Raw genomic sequence first — 15,317 nt, 5'->3', positions numbered from 1 at the left:
TTTTGATTAGGGGTTAAGATTGTAGGGTTCATGGGATGGGGCTATAAGGGCTTGGTGTCTATGGTTAAAGGTTCTCAGTAAAGGGATTAAGGAGAGAAGAGTTAGGGGTTTAGGGTTAGGGGGAAGGGTATGTGGTGTAGGGTTAAAGGTTTGGGGTGTAGGGCTAAGGTTTCAGAGCATCCGATACAGGAATCTGTGCTGCCTTTGTGGTCGCAGGTTTGAATCCTTGTGGCCCCACTCAGCCTTTCATCCTGCCGAGGTCAAGTGTCATTGTGTTAGGTAACAAACATCTGATATTCAGTGCTTTATAAACCCACATGTTATGTTACTAGTGCACCAGAATGGAAAAGGTTGAGACCATCTGCGGGTACACCAAGAACACTTGCGAGGGGAAAACAAGAACATTGAACTGGAAGGGGATGAAAGCGGGCGGGCAGGCAGGGCGTAAGAAAAAAAGCGAGGTATATGATCCAGGAAAAAATAAAGGCTTTTTTCGACATAAAGCTCATTCACCGGAATACATTGGATTGCCTGGAAATACCATTATTTGAGGGGGACGAATGAGTAAACATAAGAATGTTTCTGTACGTTGCTTGTCTACGTGTGCAAGTGTGCCTGTTGACATCTTGCCAGTGTGTGCCAGTATGTTTGTGCACTTTGCACCGGTGTTGCTGTAGCGCTGTCTGTCTGCGCATCTGTACAAAGCGCGTCTACAAAATGAGTTCTTTCTTTGTCGTTTACACACTTCTTTGACTTTGTACAAGTGACGCCTGAACATTCTTTCTCATGACGTGTTTTGTTTAATTAATATTATGCCCCAGGCGTCGATGGGACCTTTACATGGGGTGAATGGATCTGATAAAAGGCTTCTTGCTGAACTTGACGTTTTCACCGCCCATTTCCAGTAAATCACAAGCTCTATTTACTGGCTTGGTTTCCAGGCAACATGAACGGAGCCTCCCCTTTGTCCAAATACACATTTACGATTTACAAGATAAGGGGCATTCCTGTGACACGGATACTATGCCCTGCTCTGTGCGGCACGCTGCCAAGGAACAGGCCGGCCCGCCACGCCATGCTTACCTTTAGAAAGTGCTTAAAACTATAGGAAGGTGTTTTATCATAGCCGTATCCGTGATCCTCTCGCTTCTTGCAGAAAACGATGGCTTTTTCGTAGAGGAAGAGGTGCCTCTGCATTGGCTTGAATCGAGCAAGGTCCTTCATTTTGGTGGGTCCCTTCTTGTGCCCCGTCCACACGCTGAAGGAGCCCTGCATCAGCACCTTCCCAAACTCGTTGATGTCACCCTGCAAGACAAACCGCGACAGGGGCTGACGTGCAATCCGGTCCCTTCACCATAACATTGTGCACCTTACAAAATACTGCACACAAAATGATATCATGGTACAACAGTTTGCAATAAGCGTTGGAAGATAAATGTGCCCCAGGTCTACAAATCTTTTTCGTCACAAAATAAATTGAGATTTCAAATTAATGCACACTTTCGGTAGCCAAGACGCATTTGTAAAACATACTTTCTAAGCTTACTAGGGCCATGGGCCTGCAAAAACTCAAACAAAATTCAAATCTAGCAGATAGCATGAAGGGGCCTATCCACAAATGCTGGAGTTATGGGACTAAATTCATCAAATGTCCTGGTGCTAGGGGCTTTTGTGCCAGGTGGGGATGATCTGGGGGAGTTGGGGGCCAGAGTAGAGACAACCACACGTTTTAAGCACATCACACAGTTCAAAAATTGATGCACCGTTAAGAGTCATTTACAGAGTTTTTCTCACCTTCAGGCACAACTAACTTGTTCTTTTTTTTGTTTGTTTATATTTTTATTGTTTTTTAAGAAATGAAACATCCAGGTGAAAACAGAAATCTATAATGCACAATATAAGTACAACAGTGGGCAGCAAGGTATACTTATGAGCAGAAGGTGTTGCAGTAGCATCTCCAATGAGGAACACATGATTAAACCAGTCAGTGGCGTCACAAGGGTTGGTGTCACCCGGTGCGGGTAACTCATGGTGTCACCCCCTCACGAGTTACCGCATGGACCTGCTCTGCTCCGAGTCCGGCTTCCCCCTTATTTCAGGGCGTGCCTGGCGGTTTAACCAGATTTAACAGGTGGATGCGTTTCTGCCAGGCAGCTCTCCACCATGGTGGAGTCGTGTGACAATGACACCGTAGTTGAGCGTCCCACCCAGGCATGGACATCGGGGGGAGGAGCTCCTACAAGCTATTCCAAATAAAGGTCTCAGATCAATAGCACATAAATGCCCAATAAAGGGCAGCCAAATATAGCCCCCGCCCCCCTTCCTGTACTCTTATGGGAGTGACAGAAGTAAATGGTCGGTCTGAAAAATGATAGCGCCACAGATTCACCCCTTGTGTCGTCTTCACATTTCAAATTACAGATGGCTGCCAGGACACCAGGTCACATGATAGTGAATTTTACAGCACATTTTTCATTACATATTCAAATTGTATCAACTTTCAAAGCACAGTAAATAGTAGATGATGACCTTAAAGAACATCAGGTTACCCACCCAGTCATATGTACCCATAGACATTCTTTCAGAGATCACCAAAAATAGACACATGTAGTGAATCAGAGGGAACAAAGTAAAAGTGAGACCAGCCCCCACATGGTGTGTAGCGAGCAAGCGCAGTGAGCAACCACTACTAGGGGGAGTTTGGGGGGTTGAACTTCTCCACCCCAAGAAAATTTGGGAGACAGAAAGGACAAAACAAAGCATTTTTCAACACATTGATCATTACATATTAGATTGTATTAACTTTTAAAGCATAGTAAATGATTACCTTATAGAGCACCGGGATATCCAGTCATAAATCACAGACATTCCTACAGAGAACACTAAAAAATGAAATGTCGAGCATGAAACATGAATTTAAATATAACCAATTTATTCTTCTACCACCCAAATCTGTGTAGACAGTGAGCGCCCAGCCGTGCCTCAGCAGACAGAGACCCCTATGCCTGTTAACAACAGTGTGATAATGACTCATTAATCAGGTTGTACAGTGGGCTACCAGCTAGTCAACAGTTTATTGGAATTTATAATATCATAGGTTTGGTACTTTATACTGGTGTGGTGTTCCCACTATCCGGCAACATGATATACCAGTGGTCGAAGTGGGGGGAAAAAGTAGGGGAACTGTGGGTGGAGAATCAGAGGGCGGGAATAACACAAGGATTGGATCAGTGGGCGGAGCCAGAGGTGTGGCCAGAATGCGCAAACATCCCTATTTTTTGTATTTGGTTTGACTGCTCAGTTTAATCAGCCAATGGATACACATGATTATTTAAGGTTATAATGAGTTATTGGTCAGTAAAATGTATTCACAAAGTGGGATATACTTCTAATCACAGAATGTCCCCAAATACGATAAAAAGCACAAGCCATTTGTCTCCGAGCCATGGAGTTTCTGTCATCAGCACTTCTCCCTTTTCCACAACAGCAGTTCAAACATGAATGGCTAAAAATCCTAGTTTGCAAATGTTTTCTAAATAATAATGGCTCTGCCATATTTGCCTCATAATGCAAGATCTGCAGCATGATGTGACCATTTAAACGAATAAAATGTTTGTAGCTCAAACGTATCAAAAGTTAATAAAAAATGTGACTTGTGTTGCTGCGGAGTAGGTGACAGTTAATAGCTCACTGTTCTATGTTAGGATTTTAACTTATAAACTGCAAGTAACAAAAGGGTCTCTCTGACAAAAGCATAGCCCACTGGCCTATTTACATTATGTGCAGCTTGTGATCTGCATGGTACATGTTCTTTGCAGCAGATACATTAACCCTCTGAGCTACCTTTCCATGAGTCAAATTTTCCATTAGACAAAATTCCGATCTCTCTCTACGTAGAACATTAATCACCAGAGTCATCATGACATTTTTATTGTTACCGAAAATTACTGGAGGCCAGGAAGGAGGCAGCCGCAGCAAGCACTTTTAAAACCATAATATACTTGCAAAAATGATGCAGCCACCTAAAGTCAGCACCTGCTGCGGTCACAGTGGTTGCGCCACCCTAGAGCTGGCCCTTATCAAGGGTCCTGTGATCTCAGTGACAGGGTCACTGTTGTTCTAGGGTGTGCTGCTTCATATGCCTGCCCTCAAGACTGGAGGTGAACTTCAGTATGAATAGTGGTGGACAAGTCTTGAAAGCTAACCTACACTTGTCATGCTACGGTCTCCCTGCTGGTGCTACGACACCGGGGCTTCTAATATAAGGTCTAGCATGAGATAGTGCTCTCTCAGTAGAGTGGTCTGATGGACTGGTCATGAAGGCTGAACCTGGTTCCCCAGTTCCAAATTCAGCAGCTCTGGCCATAGTGCCACATCCTCTCCCCCACACTGAACACCATTCTGCCCCAATGAGAAAAACTCACACTGCCTTCAACTACAACCCAATTGTTGCCAGCTATAAACACCTGGATGCGGCTCAATTGAAATTACACACTGGGCAAGAGCAATATGTGGCCTACATTTACAACAAAAAAAAGTGACAGCATCCTGGAAAAAGCAAACAATCATAGGGGATGCAAAATTTCACAAACCATGTGAAATGTAAGCAGGAACAACATGGTTACCTTAACGCTTTTACACTCACTGTTCAGAAATCAGTGAGTGCTTTTGTCTGAAAAGTTAAGGACATGACTACAGGGCCCTGAATGGACCTATTTCAATGGCCATTGCTTATATCCTTACAAAACCGTAAGCAGTATGGTGAAAAAAGACAACATCCCTAGATGCAGAGCAGCAGTACAAATTTTGTTTTTCAATCCTCACATTGCAGTCCCTCCAGGATTGGTGCACTAGTTCCAAGCCCAGGGAAAACAAAGCCAAGACAACAAAAATAGCGCTTCACTGGCAAACTCTGTAAAACTGGCGCTAATGTGTTTGGGTGTGAATACAATAAATCTGGCCAGTTTGCTACCACTCTGTCTTACATTATTTAGTTATTCATTTTTCATATTTTTAAACTTTTATTCACGATGCTGCCCTTTGGAATTAAATGTCAGAAAAATACGACATTGATTTCCAGCAAAAGAGATTTTCTTTTTTGGATCCATTTCACAGGGGTGCAAATAAAAGAAAGGAGAGGAAAGAGAGTGAGAACCCCGTCTTGCAGGGAGCCACTGTTTTCAGTAAGAGTCAGACTAGAGAAGAACTGCCGCGCTAGCAGGCGAGACTGAGGCCTGAAGTTATTTACAACAAGAAGAGATACACACAGTATAACACCCTTCGAGGTACAGACATGAGCAGAGATCCGCATAACCGCGGCTTGACCACCACCCACCGCCACCTGACCCACATGGCTTAATCAATTGGTGCCGCCCGGTCTGCAGTGCCGGAGAAACACACTCACCTGCTGAGTTGGCAATGGTGGCAGACCAGACGGGGGGGGGGGGGGGACGACTACGTAGGTCGGTGGCTAGCCTTAAGTATGGCGGGTGGTCAAACCTGCTGAGACCTCCTCCTCGACCCTCGTGATGCCGACTAGTCACGCGCACTTAGGGCCCAATGCGCATGCGGGATTCCCGGCCCGGGCCGGATTCAAAATTACGATCACTGTGACTGCACCCCTCTAGTGACGATGCCGAGGCGCGCAGACGCGGTGGAGGAGGAGACAGTGCGCACTGTGACTGTGCACAGGCACCTCCTCCTCCTGAAAGCAGGTTAGGTTGCGTTGCGCCGCGGTTGCGTTGCTCTGCACAGCCACTGTCACACACACCGGCCCTTTGGTGTCACCCCATGTGAGGGTGTCACCCGGTGCGGTCCGCACCCCCCTAGTGACACCACTGAAACCAGTATCACATATATACAGATATAGGGTCTTTTTCCAATACGACTACATTTGTCAAGAGTGGGCAATTCAACACAGTTGTTAATGCCCAATCTCTGTCCTGCTCTCCGTGAGGCCTGTTCCTCCTTCTTCTGTGTCGAAATCTAGGCCATAGTACTCTATCCAGGGCGTCCACATTTTCCAGAATTTACAAGGGTACCCTCTCACCTTGTAGACCACCTTTTCTGCAACCATATATAGATCCATACTGGACCTCCACTCTATGAATGTAGGAGGTCGTTGAGCCCCCCAACTTTAGCTATATCTCTCTTGGCCACTACTAACCCTAGGTTAGCCAACAGGAGCTTATGCCTTGGCAGATCAATATCTGTGGAGATACCTAGTAAGAGAAACTTTACATCCAACCCAAGTTGATCTCCAAGGATATTGTTCAGTTCTTTCACTATCCTATACCAGTAGCTTTGAAAGTGCCAGCACTCCCAGAGGGTGTGGATATACGTGCCTCGCTCTGTGTGGCATCTAAGGCAATCTGGGTTGTCAGCCCTCCCCATGGCATGTAAGCGTGCCCTATCAAAATACATCCTGTGTAGGATCTTATATTGTATGAGACACAACCTTAAACTAATCGCTACTTCACATGGGTGCATGAGGGCCGCATCCCAATCAATATCCTCTAGTGGGCCGGTGGCGAGTTCCCATTTGGCTCGGAGCGGACCAAGGTTGTCAGGTATATTGTTGATCTGTGTCTTGCGTGTCAGGGAAATGGCTTGGGTCGGGATCTCTTCTTGTAGGAGCCTACCTTCTAACAGGGCATATTCCGGGAGTGTCTAAGTGTCCAACCCTTCAGCGTGCCAGGCATGCTTAAGTCTAAGGTAGGCGTAGGCTTGGGTATCATGGAGTTGGTATTTAGCCTGAAGCGAAGCAAATGATGCTAGGGAGCCCATCTCTAACAGGTCCCCTATCTTGGAGATACCTATGAGGTCCCATTTCTTAAAGCCCCTCAGCTTACGTATCTCGGGTAATCTAGCACCCTCCCACAGTGGGGTCTCCCGCGTAGGCCTTCACTCCCGTTTAATCTGCTTTTCCGCACTCTTCCAGGCTGCCAGTACTTGTTGGGTGGCCGGTCGGAGACGTGTAGCACCTGCTCCCCCGGAAATGTAATGTAAGTGAGTGTGGGTTCGGAATTGCAGCTGTTCCAGTCTGTAAGTAGAATGATCTCCCGGCGCATGGTTCCATTTATTAATGACTATAAGATGAGCTGCTCTATGATATGCTCTGACATCCGGCAAGGCTAGACCCCCATTATAGTAATTGCGCTGCAACGTTTGCAGCGCTATACGCGGGTGAGCTCCGTCCCATAAGAGGAGTCGTAGTTCACTGTTAATGGCAGGGAAAATAGTATCTGGTAGTTTGTAGTAGGTGTTTTGTAAAATGTACAGAAGCTGGGGGAGCGTAATCCTCTTATAAATGGCGGCCCTCCCCATTATGGTCAGAGGGAGTTTCCTCCACCTCTTCACATCTTCATGAAAGTTCAGTACCACCCGTCTAATATTATGTTCCAGCCTGATTATGGGGTCAGTGGTGATGTAAAGTCCCAGATACGTACACCCCTCAGTGGAAAGCTGCAGACAGCTCGGGTAGGTTTGAGGCTTTACCGCCCCGCTCAACGGATATAGGGTGGACTTATTCCACTTAATCTTGTAGCCTGCGTGGCCACCATATTCTTCAGAGATCTGTAACATTCGGGGAGTGTCTCAGCTGGTTCTGTGACATAAAGCAGTACGTCTTCTGCGTATAGTGATATAGGTTCTTCTGTAAAAAACGGGACTCGTCCACAAAACCACCAAGCCCTGGATAGGTTTGAACTACACAGACCAACGGTTCCAGGATTAGGGCAAGCAGTAGGGGAGATAAGGGACATCCCTGTCTGGTACTGCGCTGGATCGGCCAACTCGGGGAAACAACCCCATTGACTCGGACTGTGGCCTTAGCTGCGTCATATAACAGTGCCGGCCACTCTCGGAGCACTGGGCGGAAGCCCATCCATGCACCACATGAAGGGCCAATGTATTGTGTCAAACGCTTTCTCAGTGTCAAGCGAGAGGAGCATAGGAGGGCTGCCCCGACTCTGCACATTGTCCATCCAGTTTGCGAGGTGTTGTAGGGTGAAACGTGTGGCCCGCTTAGGCATAAAACCTGACTGATCCCCATGTATCAGGGGGGTATTAACTGTAAGGAGGTGCGTAGCAAGTATTGTGGCCAGAATCTTCGCCTCAATGTTGAGCAGGGATATGGCGCGATAGGACCCACAGTCAGCCGGGGGTTTCCCCGCCTTAGGAATGACCACCACCGTGGCCACACGGAGGTCTCGTGGCAAAATTCCTTGGCCTTTTGACTCCGTATACATCTTGAGAAGGTGGGGCACTAGCAATGTGCTATTTAGTTAAAAAAATTAACTCGGAAGACCGCTAGGACCAGGGGCCTTACCTGCTTGCTGCTGGCCAATAGCCTCGGTCACTTCTGCTAACGTCAAATCTTCCTCCAGACTATCCCTCTCCTCTTGTGAGAGCGAGGGTAGATCGATCGCATTTAAGTATTGCCATATTTGTGACTCCTGCATCTGGGGTTGGGCTGCATATAGTGTTGCGTAATATTGAGAAAAGGCCCTGTTATAGCCAAGGGTGTGGTATGCGTGATGGTACCTTCATTAATAGATAGCACCAATCTTGTCTCTAGTTCCTTCCGCCCCAGCCATGCAAGTAGCTTCCCTGCTCTATCCCCTGTTTCATAGAGCCGATGCTGGGTCGACAACTGTTGTGCCCGGACCTCATTGGTCGCAAGTGCTAGATAGTCTCGCTTAGTTATGTCAATTTGGCGAAGGGTATGGTCGGTTAGCGTGGTAGGATCGCTTCCCTCTAGGCTGAGGAGTTTGCATTCTAAGTCTGTAATTTCCTGGGCTTCAGGTTTCTTTTTGTGGGCAATTATGTTTTGCGCTCTGTCGCGGAGTACCGTCTTGTAGGCCTCCCACAGAGTGATTGCCGATTCCACCAAGCCTTCATTTTCACAAAGATATAGCTCGGAGTCCACCCGAAGCTCCTTAGCCACTGTCTCATCTTGCAATCCCCACGATTTCAATCGCCACTGTGCTACCTGGTGACCCTCCCTTCCACCCACCTTCATTAGAAGAGGCGAGTGGTCAGAGATGCCTCTGGCTAGATAGTCTATTGCGTCCACCCGTCGGACCTCACCTGCCCGGGGCAAGGAGGTAGTCTAACTGTGAGAACACTCTATGGGTCCCTGAAAAGTAAGCGTACGCTCGCAGATGCGGGTGGTGCCATCGCCACAGGACAATTAACCCCAGGGCATCTAAAAATCGGGCCAACTTTGTGGGCCCGTGGGATACAGGTTGGTTTTGAGTACGGTTCAGAGAGGGATCATACACGTCGTTGAAATCTCCCTCTATTATATGTATGGCTGGGCCTGAGTGTAGGAGGAGTTCCGTTAACCTATCTAAAGTACACTGCTGTAATCGGGGGGTGCATATACATTAATAAGTAAAAACGTCTTGCGCCTCCAAATGCCCTGCACTGCAACGTATGTCCCGTCTGCGTCCACCCATTTCTTTGTGACATGGAAGAGAGTGGACTTTTTAATAAGAATTGCCACCCCTTGGGAACCTTTGGTAAATCCCAGTTGTGCCAGAGTGGTATATTGCCCCATTCCCAGGAAAGAACAGCTCGAGCCCAAAAGTTGCGTTTCCTGTAGGAGTATGATATCGGGCTTAAACCTCTTGAGGTATCGGGTCATCAACCCCCTCTTGACTTTATTGCCCAATCCATTGACATTCCATGTCAGTACTGTATATTTGTCATCAGCCATTGTAAAGTGTCTCTTGGTTTGTCTCCTGTCCAGTGATCCACCTCAGGACGTCCCCCCCCCTTGCCCCCACCCCCTCCAGCCCTAGCCCTCTGCTATACAAATCATGCCAAACAGTCCCCTTTCCCATAAAACAATCTCAACTCGGCATGCAAAACAATGTCCAAATCACCCCCACCCCATACTCTTCAGGTACCCACACTACTACCCAATCCGTCAACATGACAACTCAGGCATGGGTAGTCTACTGAGAGGTCTGTAACCCCCTCCCCCCCCCCACTTAATTAACTACACACTAATAAAACACCAACAGACAATATACTTCCCCGGCTCTGGTCTAAATCCTGCAGCACCCACCAAGCCTTAGGGTAGTCTTACTGTCTTTGGGGAGCCATCTGGCTCCAATCCTCAGTCCTCTTCGCCGTTGCTAGTCAGTTGCTGCTTCTGTGCATCGGCTTCAGGCAGGGTCTGTCCCGACGCTTCCAATCGCTGGATGCTCTCAAGTAGCGGGTGTTCACTGTCCACATCTGGTGAATCCTCTATCTCGGACAATTCAATATGGCCAGTATCATCCGACCTGATCAGGGTCCGCAGTGGGCGCAACCGAACCACCTCCGCCTCCAACTTCAAGAGGCGCTCCCCCACGTCCCTGGACCACAATGCTCTTCCCGGTGTGCCCCCAGCTGAATTCTGGATACGGGACACTCGTCTCAGACGTTTTTCTTTAGGGTGCTCCTGACTTGGCCCTCCTAGTTTCCCCGAGAGTCGGCTCAAGACATTTGGTGCCTCACGTCTCAATTGTGGCTGCTCCTCAATCCAGGACCATGCCTCATCAAGGGTTTGAAAAACAGCATGGATCCTTGAAAGATGACCTTCAGTTTGTCCGGGAATAGTAGCATATATTGGAGCCCAAGCCCCCTTAACTTCACCTTAAGCGGGTCAAAGGTCCGTCTCTGTTTCTGCACATCACGGGAGTAGTCCGGGAAAACCATCACTTTAGTGTTCTCATATAGGACCTCTCCTTGCTTTCGGATCTCACGTAGTATCAAGTTTCTGTCATGGAAGTTCAGGAGACGAGCTATCAGGGGTCGCGGCGGAGCGCCCGGAGGCAGAGGGAAGCTCGGCATTCTATGCGCCCGTTCTATGACAAAACATAGCGAGAATGGTGCCTGCGGTAGGGTATTCTTCAGGAAGGTCAAAAGAAATTGTTCTGGATCTGACCCCTATGCTTTCTCAGGAAAACCAATAAAGCGCAGATTATTCCATCAGGCCCTGTTTTCCGCATCGTCCATCCTCCATGCCACTTCTGCCACAGAAGCCAGGAGTCCAGTAAGGTCTTTCCGTGTGGTGTGAGAGACATCCTCTAGTTCTGATATGCGGTGCTCAGCCTCGGTTACTCGTTCAGAAACTTTACAGAGATCGTGATGAAGCAGCGTCACCTCCAAGTGGATTTCCGCCATCTTCCCCTCCAAATTTTCTCTGGATTCACATATAGCTTGCAGTTTCCCTTGTTGGGATGTTTTGAGTTCTTTATCTTTCGCCATTTTGGGTGACCCTGCACCAATGGATGTCTCAATGTACGTTCTCACGGGCCCAGTCCGCGGTGCCTAGCCAAATGTTTCATCACTCCTCTGACCCCAGGCACCCCGGCGTCTGTGGATCAATTGCCGCAGCACCAGGCCGGTCGTGGAGATCAGTGAGGAGCTTTTCAGTTGTGCCCCACCACGCTGGATAGGCCCATAGTTGACAGCGTCCGCACAATTGCTTCAGGCCCGGCGTGCGGAGTATGGGCAGGTGTCCCCGGCTGAGTGGGCAAAGGGGTGCAGCTCGACTGGCGGTCACCACTTGGGCCACGGGCACTGCACAAGTCCCAGGGATCAGACGACTCACCCTCAACTCGTCTCACTAGGTCTACTCGATCAGAAGGGATGAGGGAGTCCAGAATGCAGGTGTAGGCCCGGGCAGAAGACGCACAGAGCACCGTCACGTGTCTGGGCTCAAAGCAGGCAACAGGATAGAGAAGAGGTGCCCTTTGCGTGGGTTACCATCCCCCAAGCCCCTCCACTAGCGTGGTGGTCTGTGAGAGCGTGGTGGAGAAAGAGGAGATAGGACGTCCGCGACCTCACCTCCGATGTCACCCTCTCCTCAGATTCAGCATCCGGACGCGCCATGGGCAGAAGCGAGGAGGGCCATCACCATCCCAGCTGCGGGGGTCTCCAGGCAGAACATCAACTCTTGCAGGAGGTTGGCCGACTCTGTAAGGTAGACTGCAGTGCCGTCCTTCTGTGAGCCACCTGCCACGGCGGGCGTAGCGGTCGAGGGCCAGACGCCTCCGCGCAGTCCTGTACACACCACAACAATTGTCCCAGGGCAGCGTGGCTGGCAGGCAGGGAGGTAGAGACAGGGGCACCGCCAGCGACTCACAGTCAAAGCAGTAGCAGGGCACAGGCTAAATCAGGGTGGAGGGCCAGTGCATCGAGCCCCCGCCGCCGCAATTCTCGGGCAGCAAGTCAGGGGTCAGAACCCTACCGACTGGGGCCTCCTGATGTCATCTTACCACTGCAGTAGCTCAGGGCTTCGGGAGGCAGGCAGCGGCCCGATGTTGATCGCAGAGGTCTTCCGTTCGGGAGAAGCCCGGATCTCCGACCCCCGTGCCGCCGGCCTCAGGCACCCATAGCCATCGAAGCCTCCCAGCGTGGTCGCGGGACGTCGTTGTCGTGACCGGAGTTAGGCCGCATGGAATCTCCGCTGCCTCGGGCACCGCCAGCAGCCGTCCACACCTCCCGTTATCAGGCCAAGCCGGAGAACCACAGCTCTGCTCTCCGGCCCCGCTCACCACCGTGTGGCCACCATCTTAGGAGAGGTCGCACGCCGAGCACCGCGCCAGGAAAGTCTCCGATCCGGGACCGGGGAGCCGCGATCGAGCTGGTCAGGCACACCACTGCCTTCCAGTGTCCAGCAGTCGCCAGGGAATCAGTGTGGTGACGAATGGGACCAGGATCAAGCCAGGATTACAATTGGGGCCAGCGGAGCTCTCGATCAATATGGCCACGCCCCAACTCACTTGTTCTTGATCATTCTTCGGCCTGTTTTATGGAGATTCAGAGGCCTCGCAATTGGCTCTCAGACATCTCCAGATAACCCCAAAGACCATCATCTCGCCTTCAAAGGCCCTCAGCACTCTAGCCACATCCGATTGGTGCTGCCTTCAGACATCACATATGCACTGAACCAACATGTCCCACCATAAAACACCCCTAACTAGTTTTAAAAGATCTATCACATGCCATTAAAGCTTCTAAGGATTTGTCAGCCTTCAGTCAAATCCATTTTGTCATTAAATAACCCAGTCAGTATTAGGCACACTTTCAGCAGCCCAGATGTCGCCATCAGAAGCCAATCTGGAATGCTCTGCCTACCTGCAGACAATGCTAGCAAGTACTTGGAAACCCTCAGCTGGAGCACCGATATCACCAGTCTTCCTTCAGGCAACCACAATTTACTCTCAGAAGTGCAGCCAGACCTCTGAGACGTTTCAGCAGGCTCTTATAGACTCTCACCTGTCCATCACCGAAGGACACACCATCCCTCAGAGTGGTCCAAGCCAACCCTCCGATTCCACATTTAGACAAAGATAGCTGGACCGCAGAGATCATCAACCCCCAGGTGGCGTTAGACACTCCTTCAGCTGGCCTTCATACATCCTCAGAGATGTGGTGCTTAAATTGTATTCAAACTCTTCAGCTGGTCATCAAAGAGCCCTCAAAGCCCCCATCTAAATTCAGGTGCTACTGCTTTATTTTTTCTCACCCTCTTTTCTTCTGGAACCACAGCCCATTTCTTCCTCACACACCCTTCATTTGTGTGTCCACAGTTTTCTTTTTCCCATGGCCCTTCGTCATTTCACTCACCTAGCTGGGGAGCTGTGTGTGGAGTTGTCTCAAACCAGTGACAACAATCACCTCACCTTTGGTAGAACTAGTCCAACTTCACCTAGATCTAAAACCCTTAATAATGATGGTTGGGCTTGGTGCATCTGTGCACACACTCTGAGAAGTGCGCAGCTGCAGGAGAACCACCAGGGTATAGAGGAATTCATATGCAAATGTGATTAATATTTTCCGCAAACCAATTTGCACCTCAATTTTTATTGATACTGTGTAGAACAGACAAGTCCACTGCCAAGTTGGTTCATAAGGAAGGTCATTAAGTGGTAGGTAAGAGCGACAAAGCACTACAGAAATACAGGCCTCCTCCTCGGATTCCGTTCCAACTGATACTCCTTTCAAACAGACACACCAGCTCCAAAATTTCACGATTCCATCACACATTCCACATGCCTCCACCTTCCACACACACGCACGTCTAACCACCAAGCTTAATAGCAAATACCTCCCTTGCTTCAGAAATAAAGCACACTACAAAGATGACAAATTTGATCATGCAGAAAAAGCATCCACAAATGAGAACACACACACCAACCATAAAATATATCCCGATATCTGGCAGGCCCGCCACACATCGTTAAACCTCTACTACACTCAGAATCTACAAGCCTCTGGCCATATCCAGAACCTGAGTCACTTGACCTCTCTGTATTCAAACTAATCTTTGTCATTTACACTCAAAACACAATCTACTCAGAACCACTCTTACACATGCCCTCAGAGGCCTCCTCATCCCCGACCCCATTGCACACAGATACTCTTTCTAAACTCTGCATTCTTCTATCCTGAACTCGGACCAGTTTCCACAGCCTTGACAACCTTCTGAGGCTCAACCCCATTGAATGGCCGTTGGTAATTAACCCAGATTTCCTGACTTGATCGAATAGCCACGCAAACCTGGGTAGAATATCACTCCTACACCCACGAGATGCCCACTCTATGGGCATGATACAAAAAACAATGGTCCTAGACCTTCATTTGGAGAGACATGAATCAATTTCCTGTTTGGTACATTCAGTAACAAATTTCATGAGCATTCTTAAGCACAATGTACCTGCTCATAGTATTAAATACATTATTCAAAAATGAAACCAAGAAGTGCAACAAACCATAGTCTAATTCACCATGCATTTTGTTCTTATGCCAAATGGTGTACAAATCAGACATTTTTGAACTGTACTTTATCATTGAGTATAGGAGGTTGCTCCAGAGGGAACGTGCGTAGAAGAAGGGTGCTCAAGTGTAAGGGGGTGAAGGAGAGACTTCAAAGTAGTGACATAAGGAAGGAAACTTAATACTTTAAAACAGCTGGACTGGTTGTAATTCACCGTCCTATCAGGTCTGGCCACGTTTTCAGTGAAGTCTCAAACTTGTTACAATTTCAATTTACATAGAAATACATTCTTGTGTGGCACGTTTGGGAGTGAGTTCTGGGTCCAGGCGAATTACAGGGGCGTCGACGTTTCTACCCTTCTTATGGCCATGAGGGTAGTTCGAGCCTCGGCCTTGCGGGTCTTCTTCAGGACAGGGTGGGGCAACCTGGATAGGTATGGGGCCTTGTCACATACCCGCCATAACTTGCGGGATGCAGATTCCTAGTCAAGAGTGATGGACCACATAAGTTCTGTGGCCGTGTGGGCAATTCCGCTGGT

General features: G+C 48.8%; 1 protein-coding gene across 3 annotated transcripts in view; it reads right to left on the bottom strand.

The window, feature by feature from the left end:
- Positions 1-15,317, bottom strand: part of MCF2 (MCF.2 cell line derived transforming sequence) — an 830,978-nt gene that overhangs the window by 155,799 nt on the left and 659,862 nt on the right. For all 3 annotated transcript variants that reach the window (XM_085607961.1, XM_085607960.1, XM_085607962.1), the window contains one exon: positions 1,084-1,305. In XM_085607961.1, the coding sequence (XP_085464087.1) occupies positions 1,084-1,305 (222 nt within the window). The remainder of the gene's footprint in view (positions 1-1,083; positions 1,306-15,317) is intronic.

Source organism: Triturus cristatus, chromosome 5_2, assembly GCF_964204655.1.
Source record: "Triturus cristatus chromosome 5_2, aTriCri1.1, whole genome shotgun sequence".
NCBI lineage: Eukaryota > Metazoa > Chordata > Amphibia > Caudata > Salamandridae > Triturus > Triturus cristatus.
The sequence above is the reverse complement of the archived record's forward strand: the minus strand, read 5'-3'. Positions and strand labels throughout refer to the sequence as shown.